This window comes from Carica papaya, chromosome 7 (genome assembly GCF_054855325.1).
Source record: "Carica papaya isolate Zhongbai chromosome 7, ASM5485532v1, whole genome shotgun sequence".
Classification (NCBI taxonomy): domain Eukaryota; kingdom Viridiplantae; phylum Streptophyta; class Magnoliopsida; order Brassicales; family Caricaceae; genus Carica; species Carica papaya.
In genome coordinates, this window is record NC_142315.1 from 13498733 (window position 1) to 13520347 (window position 21615).

The window sequence follows — 21615 nt, forward strand, 5'->3', positions numbered from 1 at the left end:
TCTACTATATATCATGATGTAAGTTTCTTTACACAACGAGAACAATTTTCTTTACTTATCTTTTCCGATTCCAAAAACGTACATCATGATAGATTGTAACCACTACAGGTAGTTGTTCACATTCAACTTATGTCCTTTAATGGGGAGAGGAACTGGTCTGATCCACCATGATTGTTGGTAACAACAGCTTCAGAACCCGAAATCACCTATGATGAAGATGTGGTTTGCTTTTCCGTGGTAATACTGTACTTGGTCATGGAAAAGAGTTTTAAGGGCTCAGAAACTGCTGTGACACCATATAGAGAATGAATTTCTCGTTGATTCTTATTACTTTTCTGGCTTGAATTGAACACACATAAATAGCAAGGAAGAAAAGAATTTCTTCCATAAATCAAGGGATAGAATCAGAAAAATAGGGAAAAGATAAGATACTACACATATTCCTTTATTCTAGGAAAAAGATCATATCCATTTATTATAGGAAAGAGATCAATCTAAATCTTAATAAATAATCCCTAAAACGAGGTACTAAATCCCAGTTTTCCACAGGCATTATTCTTTTCCCTTTGTCAGATAAGCTAGCACAAAATGATAATAAGCATCCACCCCAGAATCTAATTTTGACATTCTAGATGAAAGGGATTTAATCGTTGGTTTCCAAGAGAACCTTCTATAGCATAGACTTAAGCCTGCTAGCAGTAGTTTTCCTTCAATTCAAGTTAATTGAACTATAAAATCAAAAGCCATTTTCAGCATGAAAAGCAAAAACTGCAGCAAGTACTCCTATCTCTAACACCTTACCTCATCAAATTTCATAAAATTTTGAGTATCAAGTTCCCCGTTGACCTGTGGTTTGAATGCTGCCTCTATTTCATAGAGTTTGTCCCATACAACATCTTTGAACCAAGGATGAACCTAGTTATATTCAGTGCAAAAATGTGCATAGAAACAAAAAGATTAAAGAAGAACAGAGGATATGGGAATAAAATGATTAGCATATAGAAAAATTTACTTTAATTTGGCCTGCCCCCATAGTACCAAGTCTATGTTCAACATCGCAAAGCAACCGACAAATCAGATCCTTTGCTTCAGGAGTCAGCCTTGCCTCCTCTGGAAATTTCAAGTAATGTCTCCAATGAACAATCTGACATGGATCAATGTGTCAAAGGAATACATAAAATATAAATCCTCTGTAGAAAAACCTGGACAAGCTTTTTAGAATATTCTGTAATAATAAGACACTGGACCACATTACTCTCATAAGGATGTTGATTTAAGTTATTCTCATCTGATGCTACTTAAAAACACAGCTGTGCTCATCAGATAGGAATGCAGAGCAGGCTAAACTTTTGACTTGATAATATAGAGAGACTAAATTGGATTTTAGGATATACAGCTTAAAACAAATACTCATGTAACAACTGATTATTCAAATCAAAAGAATACACCAATCAAATAGTAGCAGTCATAACCTTTCTGCATGTCGTCACAGGATCATCCGAGTAAAATGGGGGATAACCAACTAGCATTTCGTACATTATAGCACCAAGTGACCACCTACACGCAGGTGACTGGATTAGAATGCATCAAATATGATACAACAATGCTAAAGTTTTTAAAAGAAACAGATTACAGAGTACAATAATTATCTAATTCATCTTGCAGGTTTTGTACCATCATCACAAATAAATGTTTTCAGATTATCAATTTCAGCTATTAGACCACCCAAATATGCGAGCAAACTAACCACTAATCTATAAGGTTATAAAATAAAGACAAATAATAGATGTCAAATGCACATAATTTCCACAGATGGATGACTCCACGAGCACAAAACTAACAGCTGATTCCATTGCCCATGCATAGAAGTCTCATGTTATCAAGGCCAGGCAGACCTGTCTCACCCAATCAGGGACTGGTTCAAAGGATCCAGTACAGTGGTAGGACCCATAGAAAGAGCAAGAAGATAGAATTATTCCAGGCTGTCATTATGGTGTAGAAGCTTCCTCATAGTTTTGTTTAATTAAGAATTTAGAATAAAATAGGAAATTTTATACTGAAAAGTTTCAACATTAGAAGTTTGCTCAATAGTTTTACTTAGTCAAAACTTCTGAATGAAATAGGAAATTATCATGATTAGGAAAATTTTTCCTTGGGAGGTTCTTGCGTTTGTTAAAATAGGAAACAATTCTAGAGCTATCCTATAAATATGTATGCAGGTTACATGAATTCCAGGCTGTCAATGAGTTTTCTTTAACAAGTAATAGAATATGAACTAAAGATAGGCAGGAAATAAAAAGTCCAGGAAAAAGGCATCAAGCTTGTTCCATGATTCTCCTTGACGCAATCCATGTGCAATCCTAGAATGGAGACTATATCAAATTGGTACTAGAACATGGTTCTATGGGTGAGTTCAAGATGTTTCAATACCAATTCAACGATTTCACGCAGATGTACCATGAAAACTGGATCCATGAGCGTGAGGAAAGGTTGGACCGTGTTGACCTAGAAGCCAAAAACTAGAGCTGACCAAACAACTCGCGTCATAGTCCATAGTGCTATCAGGACCCATACACAACTCTAATACCACATCTGAGGATAGTATCCATCATACATCAAGGAAAAGCAAACATAAAGTTGAAAATACTGACACAAAAAGGGCTATATTTCCACTTTTTCAAACTCAATTTCTCGCGATTTGACAATGAGACTAATCTCCTTAATAGGCTAAGGAGGTGAAATAACTTCTTTCTGTACCAAAAGACATGGAGGATGAGAAAATGAGTCTTGCGTCATTTAACCTGGAGGATGATGCTCAACTCTAGTTTTCGAATCTTGAACAAGATTGACTTCAAATTGGCCAACCTTTAGGGAGCATTGTAACTTGAAATTTGGTGGGTCGATGTTCAATAACAAGCTAGGAAAATTATTCCAAGCTACAACAAAAAAGTCTTGTGAAAGAATATTAGGGAAAGTTTGAGAAATTATTAGCACAAGCTAGATCTTTAACATCAAAGAAAGAAATTAAGGTTTTTTAGTGTCATGCAGGAGTCTACCTAGACTCCATGAGCAAAGAGGAGACAACAATCCATGAATTTTTTACTACAGGACAGCCTATGTCCTCTTGTAAGGCATAATTCCATAAGCAGCTAAACAACTCCGAGATGGAAAATAGTCGTAAAGGGGGTTGTGTTTTTAATTGTAATGAGCATGTTGTGTTATTCATGTAAGATATTATTTTGCCTATACCTTGATGAAGACCCTGATGCCGGTCTGACACTAGTATTTGTTCACTGAAATGACTATGATCCAAAGATTTCTCTTACATGCAATTATTGTGACAAACCTTGCTCAAACAATGAAGATTCAAGCCATAATGAAGAGTGAGGCCTGATCTCATCTTGGGAAGCTCAGGTAGCACACACTTCCATCAACCCAAAATTGGCTTTAGGCCTTCATAAGGAGCCAAAAGAATGTTTAGGCTCATGGTAGCCAATGGGGAACAGATACATGTCAAGACACTGACTCATTAGCAGTTGAACCGAGGTAAGGGTTAAGGAAGAAAAGAAATAGGGAGATTAAATGAAGAGAGCGTAGAGGGCTAGAAGAAGAAGAAGAGGATAGAATGAGTGAGGAAATAATGAAATATTATATGACTGTTCTCGTTTGCTTCTTGTTTAAATCCCTACACATATATATAGAAGGTACTGCAAGACACTGTTTGTAGTAATGGTATATAAACTGTACTGAGACAGCTGTGTATATGCAGCATGCCTGTCCTGTAGTGCTATCTGTCCCAGCCACAACCGAAATTAAAAAGGAAAAAACTTGGACAGCAATTAACCCTAACAGTAAACAGTGAACTAATCCTAACAGAAATTTGAAAATCTATTTCTTCTTCCACCCATCATGGTAGTTCTTGAAATATATAGCCAACCTGTTCCAACATTCCCTTATTTCTTGACAAAACATTATTTCTACATAGATCTCTTTGTGCCAAAGGATTTCAAGTAGCCCTGGGGTCAACTGGATCAAAAGTTTAGGCATTATTTTTTGGGATTTCACAGCAATGAGTATGTCCTTCCAGCAAGGGTGAAAAGTCCATCACCAAGGAGTATAGGGGCCATAGGTCAACCACAATCTCCACCATTTCGGTAGAGCTGAATATTTAACTTGAATTATAATGCCTATTGGTAGAGTTTGAATCTCTCTTTGAATCTCATGGGGTTTACCATCACAGAGAGTCCAATAAAACAAGATTTTTGAATGGAGGAAGACATAAGACGTACAGTAGTTCAACCTTATTGATACCCACATCTCCAAAAGGAAAAAAATAAAAAAACAAGTATATGAGATGCTTCAGCAAAGGATTATCGACCCTGCCAATCACCCTTCTCATCACCACTACTATTGGTAACAAAGTCAATGACACATGGCAACTTGTGTTGAATATCATTCATTAAACAACAATATACTTAACGATAAGTTTTTGATTCCTGTCATCCATGAGCTACTGGCAGAGTTATAGTTATCTCCTTTCCACCCAATTGGATGTAAGCTTGAATTAGTATCAAATTTGGATGCACCAGGCATATACCAGGAAAATGGCATTCTAAAGTGATGCGAGAGTAAAGGGGGAGAAACTCACACTAAGATCTCATGACCAAGATGATTACAAGCAAAAGGCCAAAAGAGTCCTTCCAATCATGGAGTCTCAAGTATTTCTCATGAGGAAGCCGTCTACTCTTCTTGGAAGAGTCATAACTGAAAATTCCTTTCTTCTAAGATATGTTAATCATGTAAATAATAAGAGTCCTAAAAATCTTGTACACTTGATTATTTATTCTTCCACAACCTTGGCCGAAAACAACTCTCTTCATGAATGGTTTTCAACTTCAAGTAAATCTCATAAGGAATCAAGAATCCTTATCCTACCAAGTACGGCTAGGTTTCAAAAGATCTATATCATCAAAACTGAGAGTTAACAAGATAAGAGAGGAAGAATTCAATTATTACAAGTCTTGACCAGAATTACACTCTTCTTCATCTCATGGTAGAAATCGATTTTATGAGTCCTATTTCAAATAGGATTTGTGTATGAGTTTCCTCAATAAATTTGAAGTCAATCTTGCGAGAGTCTTAATCGGATTCCTCTTCATAAATTAATATTTTAAAGGGATTTGGAATCATGTTTGAAGTGTGAGAGCTCGAAGGATTATATTTCCTACACTTAGCCAAATTCCACAAGAAAAAGGAGTTGGTTTTCTACTCAAACATGGCTGGAATTTATTCGTCTCCAACACAAAGTTTACATAAAAAACTCATTAAATAATAAAATCCCAATCCGAATAAGACAAGGCAAGCACAACCCTTGAAGGAATCTTATGCCATTCAAGAGAAAAGAGTTTTATTTCTTTTATGTTTATGAGTTTTTAATTTAATTTTTAAATTAGAATCTAAATAAGAATGTACTTAGAGTTTTCTTAGGATTTAGTTTCTGATTTTTACTCAAATTAGTAAAGTTTATGCCTATATAAAGACCTTATTCCTTTAGTTGTAAACACATTAATTCAAGTGAATAAAATTTCAAATATTTTCAAGCTTTCGCTTTCAGCTATTATGAGTACTCTTTGGAGAAGTTTCTTCAACTGTCTTATTGAGTTAAGAATTGATTCTACTTATCGAGGTAATCTTGTAATGTCTTATTAATTGTTTTTCTTGTTTTCCAATTATCTTAATTTGCAATCTTAAATTTATTATGGATTAAGCAGGGAGAGTTTATTTAAGGATTTAAGTTTTACATGTTAAATTGTATGTGTGGATTTTGGATTGCATTTATTGATTCTAGGTTTCGCATCATATACTTATCATGGTAAATATGAGTACCTACTAATATCACTGGGATAATTAATACTCATTGAACTTTCAATTTGTCACAAACTCAGTATTATAATCCTATCTCAAAACGTTTGTGCTAGCCTTCTCTGAAAATATCTAGATTTATAGGCGCATATTGGTAGAACATTTGAGCTAGATCAGATCAATTTCTTACTTGCTCCATGACAATTATCTTAAAAATCCACAATTATTAAAGTGGCATGAACTATGCAAGGATACAAGTTTACAAGTTTACAAGTTTACCTACAATTTCCGCATAATTTCATTGGATGGATAAGACATGATCTTATGGATCGACTAGATGAAGCGATTCAGTCCGATGGTGTTTGGCTTTATTCAAGCCACAGTGAAGTTTCAATATGGGAACTTACTAATATTACTGAATGAAAATGACTCATGTGAAGAGCCAACCATTGAAAAAAAAGAAGTTAAAGCAAAAAAGTGGACCAAACTGTGTTTTTAGCAATGGAAGTTCCAAATGAGGTACAAAATCTAGATATCTCAAACAACGTATTAAAAGCACTATTTGACCAATACAAAGATATCTTCAAGGAACTCCAAGGACTGCCTCCACTTAGAGCTTTCGACCTTGCCATTACTCTATCTCAGGAAAATGCTAGAGTGAATATTTGACCCTACAGATATTCGTTCCATCAGAAGAATGAAATCGAGAAGCAAATACAAAAGATGTTGGATGATTCACTCATTCGACCTAGTCATAACCTTTTCTCTTCACCGATATTGCTAATTAAAAAGAAGAATGACACCTAGAGATTTTGTGTGGATTATAGATAACTCAATTCTCTAACAAAAAAAGATAAGTTTTCAATACTCATTATTAATTATCTATTTGATGAATTATATGGTGGAATCACATTCTCTAAAATTAATTTTCCAGCAAGATATCATCAAATTTGGATAAAAGAAGAAAATATCCACAAAAGAGTCTTTAAAATGCACCAGGGCCACTACAAGTTTAGAGTGATGCCTTTCAATCTCACTATCGCTCCGGCTATATTCTAAGCCCTCATGAATTATTTTTTCAAAGCCTTCCTACGAAAATTTGTTCTGCTATTCTTGGATTACATACTGATCTATAGTAAAGAGATCTTAAAAGTACTCAAGACTAAGAAATTGTATGTCAATCAATATAAGTGTTGCTTTTTCCAAACAAAGGTGAAATATTTAGAGCATATCATCTCTCGACAAGTAGTAAAAAACAAAGCTATGATTAGTTGACCCACTCATCAAACAATAAAGGCCCTCCGAGGATTTAATGGTCTAACATGATGCTATCGAAAATTTATACAAAATTATAAAATCATAATCAAACCATTTACCGACTTTTTGAGAAAAAGTGCTTTTTCGTAAAATACATAGGCTGATCAAGCTTTTCAGCTGTTAAAATCAACTATGACTTCCAGTTTCGTATCAAGACTACCAAATTCGAGGATCAATTTACTATCGAAATAGACACCAGCAAGAAAGGTATTGATGTAGTCTTAATACATGATAATCAACTCATAACCTTCATTAGTAAGACTCCCAGTCCCAAAAATCAAACCAAATCGGTATACAAGAAGGAGCTTATGGTAGTGATATATACCATAAAACAATGGTGACACTATTTGGAAGGAACCTCCTTTATTATTATAACCAACCAATGTAGCTTGAAATATATGCTAGAACAAAAAGTGTTATCGATGGCACAATAAAAGAAAATCATTAAGCTGTTGGGGCTAGAGTATACGATCTAATAAAAACAAGAATCGTCCACTGTGGCAGTCAATGCTCTCTAATGAAAGAACTTTAATAAATTTGAAGTAGAAGTCTTGTACATTGTATTCACATCCACTCCTGCTTGAATGGTAGAAATAAGCAACAGTTATGCTAGTGATCCTTTCACTAGACAGTTATTCATAGAATTAATGGTCTTTTCAAATAGCAGACCCCTTTTAGCCTACAACAACGCATCATAAGATACAAGAAAAGATTGGTGATAAGTGACAAAAAAGGCTATGGGATCAACTACTCAATCGATATCACAACTCAGCAGTGGAAGGACAATTAGGAGCTAAAGTCATCTATAAGCAGGCAAAACAATACTTCTATAGGCCTAATATGAAGAAACATGTTCTATAATGGGTTCACCAATGCGACATCTGTCACCGTTGTAAAACAAAGGGGGTTTCCTACACCAGAATTACTGCAACCCCTAGCCATACCCATAAACACTTGAACCCACATATCCATTGACTTCATTAAGCAGTTACCAAAATTTAAGTGGAAAGACACTATATTGGTGTTGCATGGTGGACCGCTTCACCATATATGAACATTTCATACTCTTTTGTTGTTGCCATAGATAAAAAAATATTTAATTTATACAGTCTGTATATTTTATATCTTTACGTAATTAGATTATATAACTGTAAGTAGAGAGATATCATCCTTGATTATTATAACTTGTTGGAAATTAGATTTTTTACTTTTGCATATTCGTCTGTTTATTCAACGAAAGAATGACAGAAAATTATCAAACTATTCAGTCAAAATTCTTATAAATAAACAATTATCATAGTATCAGAGCCCTCGTCATAGAGTTTTATGATTTTTTTATTTTTGGTAGTATTGGAGTTTTATTCTTGGTGTTCTTGCAGATTTCGAGTTTTCATCTGTGTGATTTTTCATTATACCAATTTTTTTTTGCTTCTTTTAGTTGAGGTTGCCGATCAAGTTTAAGTAGAGAAGAAACTCATATATTTTGGTAATCTTTTAGTTATATTGGGTTGCTTATCTCTCTATATTCGAGTTAATTTTGAATTGTTTTATACAGTGAAAATGTATGATGATAAATCTGAATTTTGTATTAAATTAATGAGAAAGAATTATTCAACATGAGAATTTTAATTTCGATTATATGTTACTGGAAATGAATTATGGGAACACCTTGATGGCATTGATCTAGCACCAACAAATGCTACTAAATTAGAGCAATGGCAGATCAAGGGTGCTAGGATGATGTGTTGGATTATTGGGTCATGTGAACCTCAATTGATTCTTAATTTACGTTCTTATAAAACTGCCCAAACAATGTATAAGTATTTGAAGAAGCTATACAATCAAACAAATTCAGTAAGGAGATTTCAATTGGAGTATGATATTGCAAATTATAACTAGGGGAATGTATCTATTAAGGAATATTTTTCTGGTTTTCAAAATTTATGAACATAATTTTTTGATATAGTTTGTGCAAATATTCATAAAGATTTTTTTACTGATGTTTTGGTTGTTCATGAGATTAGCAAACGTGATCGTTTTTCAATGAAGCTACGATCAGATTTTGAAAATGTTCATTCTAATCTAATGAATTATAATTCTCCTCCCTCATTGGATGTGTTTCAGTGAATTAATTCGCGAGAAACATCTTCTTACACAAATCACTCTCGAACAAGAGAAGATAACCACAACGGACATAGCATTTTCAGCTCAGGAAAAAGGCAAGGGAGAGATATGAGTAAAGTTCAATGTTTTAGTTGCAAGAATTATAGGCATATTACTGCAGACTACTAAGAAATTTTGCAATTATTGCGAAAAGCAAAGATATCTTATCAAAGAATGCTCTATTCGTCTTAAAAATCGCCAGACTACTGCTTATCAAGCAACTGTTTACAACTCTTCCAATGATCCGACTCAGACTGGGCCCTTGGCTGCATCAGTTACCCAAAATGCTTTTCTTATTCCTGAAATGGTGCAATAAATGATAGTGTTAACCTTATCAACCATGGGGATTCAAGGTAATGGTAATTTTTTATCTAAGACTTGGCTTGTTGATTTTGCTACATCAAATCATATGACTGGTTCAACTAATTTGCTGAAAAATGTTTGCTCATTATCATGGTTTAGAACTTATTTAAGTTGCAAATGGCAAAAATCTGTTTATTATTGCGGTAGGTGATATTACTCCAATTTTTAACAATGTCTATCTATCACCTGAACTTTTTGATAATTTTCTTTCAGTTGGTAAGTTAGTTGATAATAACTATAATGTACATATATTTCTAATGGTTATTGTGTGTAGGATCAGGTAACAGGGACGGTGATCGTGAAGGGGCCTAAAGTTGGATGCTTGTTTTCTCTGCATATTTCTATTCCTAATAATATTTATTTAGCTTATTCTACTATCATTAATAATAGTAAATTGTAGCACAAATATTTGGGACATTCCAATTCGACTATAATGTTTTATTTGTTGAATTCTAGATTATTAAACAATAAAAATCAATTCTCTAATTTTTTTTTTATTATGCAACTTATATAAATTGGAAAAAAGTAAAATTCTTCCATTTTCTATTGTTGGTAGTCATTCAGATAAATGTTTTGAAATTATTTATAGTAATGTATGGAGAATCACATCTATTATTTCTCACATATTATAAGTAGTTTGTGACATTTATTAATGATTACAGTCGATTTACGTAAATTTATTTTATTCGTTTCAAATATGAGATTTTTTCAATTTTTAAGACTTTTGTTGCATTTGTTGAAATTCAATTTTCTGCTGCTTTTAAAATTCTTCGATCTGGTGAAGAATATATGTCTAATATGTTACATGAATTTTTAAATGAAAAAGGTATACTCTCACAATGTTCTTGTCCATATACACCTTAACAAAATGGTATTGCGGAGCAAAAGAATTGTCATCTCTTAGAAATTACTCGCACATTGTTATTTGAATATTCTGTTCCACCTCAGTTTTGGATAAAAGCTTTATCTACAACAACTTATCTTATTGGTAGATTACCTTCTCAAACTCTAAATTTTGAATCTCCATATTTTCGTTTTTATCAACAGCATCCTCACTATGAGCACTTACATATATTTGATTGTGTTTGCTTCATTCACACTTGCTCCCTTAAGAATGACATAAACTTTCTGCTCAATCTATCAAATGTGCATTTTTGGGATACAATATAAATCACAAATGTTTTATTTGCTATGATTCTTCTTTTAAGCTTCGTATTTTTCATAATGTTGTTTTATTTCAAATTCAAATTTTCTTTTCTACTCGTGATCGGTCATTTCCTGATGTAGCTATTTTTCCTATTTTTGATAATTTGTCTTCTTCTCCTCGTCGGTTCAAGCCCGGTTATGTGTATAAATGACATCCTTCACAACTGTCCCTTCCTGATCTAGATCTACCATTTGATCCTACACCACCAGAGTCTCATATCTTCCTAATTGGTATGACTCTTATTATACATCATTTAGTACTGCTTTATCTTATATTACAGTTCCATCTTACTCACAAGCGGTTAAGCATGAATGTTGGCAGCAAGCAATGCAAGAAAAACTTCGGACTCTTCAGGATGATCATACTTAGGACATTGTTTCATGTCCACCTATAATCAAACCTATTAGATGTAAGTGAGTTTACTCACTCAAACTTCGCTCTAATGGGACTCTTGAGCGTTATAAGGTTAGGTTAATTGCTCTTGATAATCGACGAGGGTATGGAGTGGATTATGAGGATACATATACTCCTGTGACTAAAATGACTACCGTGTGAATACTTTTTTCCAGTGTTGCTTCACAAGGTTGGCCACTTAAACAAATGGATGTCAAAAATACTTTTCTACATCATGATCTCAAAGAGGACATCTATATGAGAGGATATCTATATGACACCTCCTAATTTGTTATCTTCATCCACTTCTGAAGTTTGTAAGTTGAATTGCTCATTGTATGGTTTAAAACAAGCTCCCCGTACATAATTTGAGAAGTTTCGATCTACCATACTTCAATTTAAATTTGTGCAAAGTCAATATGACTTCTCTTTATTTCTACATAAAACTTTTACTGGAATTGTACTTTTACTGGTCTATATTGACGATATTGGTATCACAGGAACAAATTTTTTATTGATTACTCAACTCCAGCATCATCTTCGCAATTCATTTCATATGAAAGATCTTGGTCAACTTATATATTTCTTAGGGTTAGAAGTTTACTCTAACTTTTCTAGTATATTCTTACATCAGCATAAATATGCTCAAGACTTAAATTTTTTTGGCTGGCCTTCAAGATTCTTCATCAGTTAATACTCCTGTAGAAATGGATGTTAAGTACCATAAAGAAAAAGGATAATTACTTTCTAATCCATCTTTGTATCGATAATTAGTGAGGAACTTAAACTACTTGACTATCACTAGACCTTACATCTCCTTTGTTGTCCAACAAGTTAGTCAATTTCTGCACTCTCCGCGACATTTTCACGTGGCTGCAGTTCGTTGCATCATCAAATATCTTTATGGTTCTCCATGTCAAGATTTATTCTTTTCTGCTGAATCTTTTATGCAACTTAGTGCTTTTAGCAACGTGGATTGAACTAGTCCAAATTCTTGTCAATTCGTCACAGGTTGGTGTGTGTTTCTTGAGAATTCTTTGATATCATGGAAGAGTAAGAAACAAGATCGGGTTTCCAAATCTTCCACCGAATCTAAGTATCATGTCATGTTTGCTACATGCTCTGAGATTACTTGGCTTAGAGGGTTGTTGACGGAGCTCGAGTTCCCTCAATCTGCTCTTACTCCTCTTCATGTAGATAATACAAGTGCTATTTAGATTGCTACTAATCTAGTCTACCGTACCAAGCACATTGAAGTGGATTGCAATTATATTAGAGAGGCTGTCCGCAATTATGTTATTTCTCTTTCAAATATTTCCACAAATTTGCAGCTTGCTGATATGTTTACTAAGTCACTTACTCGACAACATTATCAATTTTTAGTTGGCAAATTGATATTTCTTGATCAACCAACATCAATTTGAGGGGGGGATGTTGTCATAAATAAAAAACATTTAAATTTATACAACTTGTATATTTATATTAATAGCATTTAAAGTCTGTAAATTTTATATATTTCCTTAATTAGATTACATAATTGTAACTAAAGAAATATTAGTCTTGATCATTGTAATTTGTTGGAAATTAGTCTTTTGACCATTGTATTCACCTATTTATTCTATGGAAGAACGACAAAAAATCATCAAGCCATTTAATCAAAATTTTTCTAAATCAAAAGTTATCATACGCCACCCATTTACTGCAGTCAGAGTCGCGAGGAATTACCCGAACATTATGCACAAACTACATAGAATTATGTAGGTAACAATGTCTAATCGAGACAAAATATTTACCAGTCTATTCTGGAAGGAGTTGATGAAAGTAGTGGGAACAAACTTACTCTTTAGTTCTGCATATCATCCCAAGACAGATGGACAACCTAAAATGCTCGATCAATGTTTAAAGATGTACTTTCGATGCATGGCTAATCAACAAACGAAGACTTGGGCCAAATGACCAATCGAGGCTAAATGGTGATATAATACTTCATAAAATATGTGTTTGAAGATGATACATTTCCAAACACTCTATAGATACCTTCATCCATATTTCTTAGACTCTATAAAACTCTATTCAGCATCTCCTTCAATGAAAATGCTTTTACTTGAAAGAGCAGCCAACAAGATCATTCGTCAACATGTATTGAAGGCACGGCACGGTTTAGAATAAAACAATATCCATATAACCACCAAAGTGAAAGCTTCAAAGTCCAAAATTTGGTTTTGTTCAAGTTACAGCCCTTCAAACAAGAAACAAAAAAGAGGAAAGGAATCCAAATTATTGCCTCGATACTACGGGCCCTTTCAAATTACAGAAGATTGGAGAAGTAGCCTACAAGCTCAAATTGCCAAAAACTCGAGGATCCACCCTATGAAGGCTTTCTCAGTGTGCAAACTCAGCAAATCTTGCAACAAAGAGCTATACTAAATGCTGTGGATCAAGTTCTTGTTTACTGGGAAGGAATTCTACTTGAAGAATGCACTTAGGAAGACTATGAATATTTACAACATCAGTTTCCATATCTCAACCCTGGGAACAAGGTTGATGTTCAAGGGGATGGTATTGTCAAGAAATCCCTATCCATCTACTATGAGAAGGGGCAAAAAAGGAATTTTACCCACTGAGGGCAATTCGGTAAAATTGTCCAAGCCAACTAGGTTTAAGGTTGATAAACCCCAATCGTTACCATCATATCCCGCGGAAGCCATTGCAACCAAAACAACCACACGATACCCGCCTCAGATATTGATTATCTGTAAGACCTACAGCCTATAAAAGGCTTGATTTCTATGCATGTGATCATCGAAGAAAATAAAGCAAAACTACCTCAAAATTTCTCTTCTTTTTCTCAAGTCTGAAGCCAAGAGTAAAACTATTGATGTACTACTGATAGGAAATGTTACCTGTCTATATTTAACAAATTCATATACATCATAATTCAAATGGTCACTATATAGCCCTTTGAACAAAGAGGAAACATAACCTTAAACATTGTAAATGAAGTTTATCCAAGTCTTAGGTAATGGAGCCATACTCCATATTTATTGGTATTAGGGTGTCCAGATAAAAGGGAGAGAGTACTTAGGTTTCTAGGTGCCTCCAAGAAGTACAATCCATCATTTTCCATAGCATGTCCAATCATCATCCTACAATCCTGGTCTTGGAGTTTATATTGAGAAGAAAAGAAAGTTACTTTACATTTCATATCATGAGGGATTTAGTTATAGAAACAAAATTTTTTTTTTGGAAATAATAGTTATAGACAAAAGATTACTGGATAGCTTTAGAACATGAAGTACACTCGTAAGGATAAATGAGGGGCTAATCTTGACATCTCCAACTCTCGCTATAGTGGTCACTAAACCATTTGCAGTAGCTATTTTTCAGTTGCTAGCACAAAGGACACGTGTGCTAAAGTTATGTAACGAACATGTTATATGGTTTGTGACTCTTGAGGTAATAATCCATGGATTATTAAAAGATCTATTTAAGACATTTAAACTGTGTAAAAGAGGAAACAAACTTGAATGTGCAAGTAACTCGTATCTGTAGGTTTTTCTAGAGTTACAATAACAATTTTTAGCCTCTCAATCTTCTCTTAGATAAATTGTCCAGTGGACTGTGAAGTTACTTCAGACATGGCAGCAACTAGTTCAGGTGAAGTTTAAACCAGGAAAACAGAAGCAACACAGTACATAGCAACAGACAGGAAAAAACCATACGGTGCAAGAGGCTCAGTTAGTTGTGCATGACTCAGTGGCGCCTATGAAGGCCATCAGGAAGTGTCTGAACATGAAAGCCAGCAGTGCAGAAAACCAAAAAGAGAACGTTGTAATGAGCAAAAAAGGGGCCAGAATTAACCAGATGTTCACAGCAAGTAGTTGGCAGCAGATGGCAGTGCATGCGGCTGAATTGCTGGCTGCATAAGACTGGCACGTGACAACAAGCAGCAGAGTCCAGAGCTGTATGTGCACAGCAGACCAGCAGCAGGACAGGTGCTGCTGGGGCTTCTGGCTATGCCGGAGACAGAGCGTGCAGCTGGACGGCAGCTAATGCGGCTTGAACAACAATGAAGGTAGGGTTGAGCAATGGCTGGGCACAACTGCATAGCGGCTGTACAGCTACAGAACTCAGCTGTAAAGGTTGGTTTTAGGACTATCAGCTAAGAAGGCCAGTTGTAGTCTAGGGTTTTGTTTTTTCTTTTACTTTTTGGGCAGAGGCCGGTTTTGGAGTTTGTAGAAAAGTTGGATATGTTTCTTATAACTCTAATATTATGTGGGGAAATAGAATGTTATATTTATTATTGAATAACTTGGGCATATATACACAACTTTAGGAACAAGAAAAGGACACCCTAATTTACATCAGCCTATTCCAAGAATAATTCTTTTACAAGGATGGAAACAAATAATTACAACTTACACACTTTCCAACAGACACGTCTTAGGAGGATGCTGTCATGCTCCAAAACTTCATGTCAGACCAGGCAGACCCACCTAACCAAAATTGCTTCACAGTGATGCCCTGCAACCGCGGGACAACATGGGACCCACTGGAAGAGCAGGCAAACAGAATTGGTCCAGGTTGTCTTTCTACTTTAGATGTTTCCTTAATAGTTTTCTTTAATTATAAGTTCGGAATAAACTATGAAATTTTATACTTGGTAGAAGTTTACTTTATAGTTTATTAATTAGGACTTTGGAATAAAATAGAAAATTATTACGTTAGGAAATTTTTATTTACGAAGTTTTGTATATGTTAAAACAGAAGAGCATGAGCGCAGACAGGAAAAAGAAGATTTTTTCTTCTTTATTTTCTGGTATATTCAGTTGACACAAAAAATTGAATTTACAGAGTTTTACAGCAATAAATTATAAAAATATGCAGTAATAACTTCTAAAAATATGCAGTAATAAATCCTAAAAATATGTAATAATAATTTTAGAAATATTCAGTCAACTTCTTATTTTTTTTTTATATATTTTTGCATTCCTCCTCAAGTTAGTGCATAAATATTGATCATGCCCAACTTGTCAATGAAGGACTCAAACTTTGGTCTGAAATGCCCTTTGGTAAAAACATCAGCTTTTTGTTGCTCAGAAGTCACAAACAGCATACAAATAACTCCATTTCCCAACTTTTCTTTAATGAAATGCGTATCAATCTCAATGTGTTTTGTATGATCATGTTGAAGTCGGTTGTGCGCAATGCTTATAGCTTATTTGTTATTACTAAATAGTCTCATAGGTGCTTCTGCATCTAATTTTAGTTCTTCAAGTACTCTTTTAATCCATAATACCTCACAAACTCTATTTGCCATAACTGCATATTCAGCTTCTATACTACTTTTAGCAACCACACTTTACTTCTTACTTCGCCAAATAACCAGATTTCCCCATAAGAACGTACAATAGCCAGAGGTTGATCATCTATCTGAAATTGAATTTGCCCCGTTTACATATGTGAAAACTTCTATACTCCTTTTATTACTTTTCTTAAACATCAACCCCCTTCTCGATGTATTTTTTAAATACTTGAAAATCTTTTATACAGCTTCCAGATGTTCCTCGTAAGGTGAGTGCATGTACTTACTCACGACACTAATCGCAAATGCAATGTCAGGTCTTGTATGGAATAAATAAATGAGTTTTCCTAAAAGATGTTGATATCTACCTTTATCAACTAGAACTCCATTAAGAGCGTCTCCCAACTTCTGATTAGAATCCATGGGTGTGTCATTTGGTTTGCACCCGCTCATACCTGTCTCATCTAATAAGTTAAGAACATACTTTTTTTATGACACAAAAATTCTCATCTTTGACCTTACAATTTTCATACCCAAAAAGCAGTGTAAAGAACCCAAATCCTTAATTTCAAATTTTGAGGCAAGATGTTTCTTCAACCTACAGATCTTATCATCATTTCAAGTAAGTATTATATCATTCATGTATACAATTAAGACAGTCTTCCTTCTGCCACCAGCATGTTTCACAAATATTATATGATCAAATTGTGCTTGAAATACCCTTCTTTTTTAACAAACCTGGTAAATCTTTCGAACCAAACTCAGGAAGACTGCTTTAATCCATATAATGATTTCTCAGCTTATAGACTTTCCCTCTAAATTTCTCTTCAAAGCCAGACGACGCATCCATGTAGACTTCCTCTTCTAACTCTCCATTGAGGAATGCATTTTTAGCATCTAATTGAAATAGTGGTCATTTTAAATTCATATCTACAGATAATAACACTCGAATAGTATTCAATTTGGCAACATGGGCAAACATCTTCTGATAGTCAACTCCACATGTCTGCATAAATATTTTTCCTACTAACCTTACTTTATAGTGTTCTAAGGATCCATTTGAGTTGAACTTTACAATGAAAACCCACTTGCACCCAACAATCAATTTCCTTTTATGCAAACTAGTCATTTTGCACGTACCATTCTTCTCTAAAACCTCCATTTCTTCAAGGAGAACCTTCTTCCATTTAGGAACTTTTAATGCTTCCTGTATAGACTTAGGTATATCTACATTTGACAATTGTGAAATAAAAGTATGGTACGAAGATGATAGGTTCTTATAAGACACAAAATTTAATAAAAAGTGTTGAGTACATGATCGAGTTCCTTTCCTAAGAACAATATGGAGGTCTAGACGGTCAGAATGCTCTTTTTGAATGAGAAAAAACTTAAATTCTATAGATATAGAGATTGTATATGATTTTTTGAATTTTGATATCAGATCAAATTTTGGCTTTGAAGAGACATAACTGCATCTCTTCTACTTTGAATCGGCTTTCTTTTAGTGTAAGTTTTTCCAAACAACCTCTCATCACTGAAGCATGCATAATCCATTTCCCTAGTGTCTTTTTGTGTTCAGACATTAAGGTGGGCTCCTTGTTTTCCTTATCCAAAATATTAAGATTAAAGGTTACAGGTTCACTATTTGTGTAACCACTAGAATTTTTTTCAATCTTTTTTTTTCAAATACCACGTCTTCATTTCCCCTCTCCCCACTCCTTGAAGAGTGGAGTACTGAAAAAAATTTGGGACTCAAGGAATATAACATTCATTGTGACGAAATATTTTTTTTTGGTAAAGATCAAAACACTTATACCCTTTTTGTACGGGAGAATATTCTAAAAAAATATATTTTATTGCTCGTGGATCTAATTTATCTTTGTTAGATTATGTATATGAATGATTGCAACACATCCAAAAATCCTTAATAGTAAATCTGAGATCAGCCAAGACATTGGAAATGACCTTTTGAAAACTATCAAGGTTAACGGCATCCTGTTGATCAGATATGTAGAAGTAAGAATTGTTTTCCCGCATAAGTATTTAGGTATATTCGTGGTAAACATCAAGGACCTAACTACTTTTATAAGGTGCTTATTTTTTCTTTCTACTATTCCATTTTGTTGAGAAGTGTCATTGCAAGAACTATGATGAACTATTCATTTTTCTAAAAAAAAAAAAGACCCTATGATTTGATTAAAATACTTCTTTCTTTTATCATTTCGAAACATTCGAATTTTTGTTTTAACTTAGGTTTCAATCATACCATAAAAATTTTTGAAAACATCTTCTGTTTCAAATTGTTCTTTGAGTAGATAAACTCAATTTAGACGTGTATGATCATCAATAAATGTTACAAACTATTTTTTTTTCCAGAATTAGTTAATGTCCTAGAAGCTCCCCACACATCACTATGAATAAAAGAAAAAGGTACAGATGATTTACATGGTTGACTAGGAAAGGATGCACCATTTAACTAATTGGTAAATTTTATATTATAATAATGATATATCTTTATTACGAAACAAGTTTGGGAATAGATATTTTAATATTGAAAGCTATGATGACCTAATATATTGTCCCATTATTTCATCAATAGTAGAATTAAAGAATGCTCCAAGACTTGAAGATTTCGGTTGCTGACACAAAGAATTTCTATCATCAAAGTAATAGAGACCTCCAAGTTCCCCGTATCCAGATCCTAAAATTTACAACAGTTTGAAAAAAATTTAGTACAATACTTTAAGTCCCAAGTTATTTTGCTGACAGAAAAAAGATAACAAGAAAGATTTGGAATGTGAAGAACATCGTAAAGAACAAGATTTTTAGAGATAACAATTGACCATTTCTCAGCAATTGCTGAGAGTGAACCATCGGCGATTTAATTTTTTGATTGCCTGCACAAGAACTATAAGAGGAAAACAATTTAAAATAACCAATCATGTGATCCATGACATCTGAATCTATTATCCATGAACAAAGAGGAATAGTTGACACATTAAAGACAACATATTGAAGATAATTACCTTTTTGAGCTAATGAACAAGAGGAAGGTACGGGATTAAAGAATTGTGTGAATTGAAAAAGTCTATACAATTGTTCTAACTGTCCTTACTAAATGAAGGTATTACATCAACAAGTTCTATGTTCCCATTCTACTCAATGGTAGAGTGAAAGGTTTTTGGGTCACGATTTGATTGATTGGGAGTCCTCGGCTTTCAATTAAGAGGTTTCTCAAGTAACTCCTAGCAAGTTTCCCTAGTATGGCGTGGTTTATGGCAATGATCACACTATACATTTTTTCTCCTTTTTTATTTGCCCGTGCCTAGAGTGGAGAATTACTGTGATTGCTTTTGGTCATTACGACTGAAACTTATGGGGCAAATGAGTTTTTTTCCCCTAACATCACTTGGCATCGACCTTCTTCTCGTTACACCTCTGTAAACATTTCTTGGATTGATGGCAGTGGAATTTTGCCAAGAATCCGGCCTCGAACTTCATCAAGACTCTTATTCAATCTTACCAAAAATTTAAAAACATGACCATTCTCCATCCTTTTCAAAGAACGAGCACTATCTATTGCACAAGCCCAATTATCCTTATAGTGGAGATCAAGTTCCTACCATAATGTCTTCATCTCGTTGTAATACTCAGAAACCTCACAATCACCTTGCCTCGTCTGCCAAAACCTTGTTTCAACTCGAAAATCTGTGAAGAATTTTTGAGATTTGAATACGTTTCTCGGACAGCATTCCACACATCTTTTAGGGTGGGAAGAAACATATATGTTTTCCCAATTAAAGCCTCTAGGGAATTGATCAACTAGGCCATTACGAGAGAGTTTTCTCACTTCCAAATCCGCCATGTTGTATTTTCTGGCTCCTTTGTCTCGCCAGTGAAATAGCCAAGTCTGCCCTTGCCATCAACCACCAACTTAATAGATTGTGCCCACTCCAAGTGATCTTTTCCGTTCAGTTTGTGAACGGTTAATTGTATTGAGGAATTTTCAATTCCATAAGGGATTACCAACCTCGATGGTGATAGCATCCTTGCGTTTTTTTACAGGAGATGTGAGTGAAATTGGCGTCGCCTATCCTCACTATTTCAGGCATGGCTGTTTGTGCCATCACAAGAAAAAAACTGAACAAAAAAAAAAAAAGAAGGATAGAAAAAAAGGAGAGAAAAAATATATTCAAGCGAAGCTAGCTAACTTGGCTTTGATACCATGAACACATACAAGAAAAGGAAGATTTTTTCCTCTTTATTTTCTGGTATATTCAATTGGTACAAAAGACTGAATTTATAGAATTTTACATTCCTATTTTATCTTTCTAATTTTATGAGTAAATGATTATACAATTAATAGCAATAACTTCTAAAAAATTATTGCAATAAATCTTAAAAATATGCAGTAATAACTCTTACAAATATGCAGTAATAAATTTTAAAGATATGCAGTAATAATTTTAAAGATTGCAGTCAACTTCTGATTTTTTCAATATATTTCTACAGAGCATAATATGGAGCTGTGCTAATATGTGAAATTGCTAAACACAATGACTTATTTTTTTTTAGTCTTCTCCAACACTACTTTAACCATTAAGGAAATTAATAATTCTTAGAGGTTAAGCTAATAGGACACAGAGCATACACTGTCATTATTTAGCTCCTATTTTTCAATTGTACTGCATATTTTCTGCACTAATTCAGAAGTTTTACCAAACTCAGTCCAATTTGTGGAAAACAGGTAGCAGAAATGATGAAAGAAATATATGTGCCTGTGTGTTTGCTTAACTGACCAGTCACACTCCATCCCATATCCTTTCTTCAGTAAAACTTCTGGAGCAATATAATCTGGTGTACCAACAGTAGAATATGCCTGTTTTAAAACATAAATGGTTAAGGAAGCTTTAACAAAAATACAATGTAGATAAAATCTTTGGAAAAAAAATGTCTATTTAACATGCAACTGAAATAATAGAGTGCATCTATCATATACATGGTT

The 21615-nt window shown here is 34.0% G+C and overlaps 1 protein-coding gene across 5 annotated transcripts in view; it reads right to left on the bottom strand.

Annotated features, from left to right (window-relative positions):
- LOC110817725 (AGC (cAMP-dependent, cGMP-dependent and protein kinase C) kinase family protein) overlaps nt 1-21615 on the bottom strand; it is a 50355-nt gene that overhangs the window by 5672 nt on the left and 23068 nt on the right. For 4 of the 5 annotated variants that reach the window (XR_015813727.1, XR_015813726.1, XM_088208611.1 and 1 more), the window contains exons 6-9: nt 21389-21489; nt 1473-1557; nt 1013-1144; nt 802-915 (exon numbers count right to left, since the gene is read on the bottom strand). Coding sequence is in view for 3 of the 5 variants with exons in the window: in XM_088208611.1 (XP_088064737.1) it covers nt 802-915; nt 1013-1144; nt 1473-1557; nt 21389-21489 (432 nt within the window). In the remaining 2 variants the exon portion in view is untranslated. The remainder of the gene's footprint in view (nt 1-801; nt 916-1012; nt 1145-1472; nt 1558-21388; nt 21490-21615) is intronic. The other variant, XM_022046381.2, reaches the window with a different exon arrangement.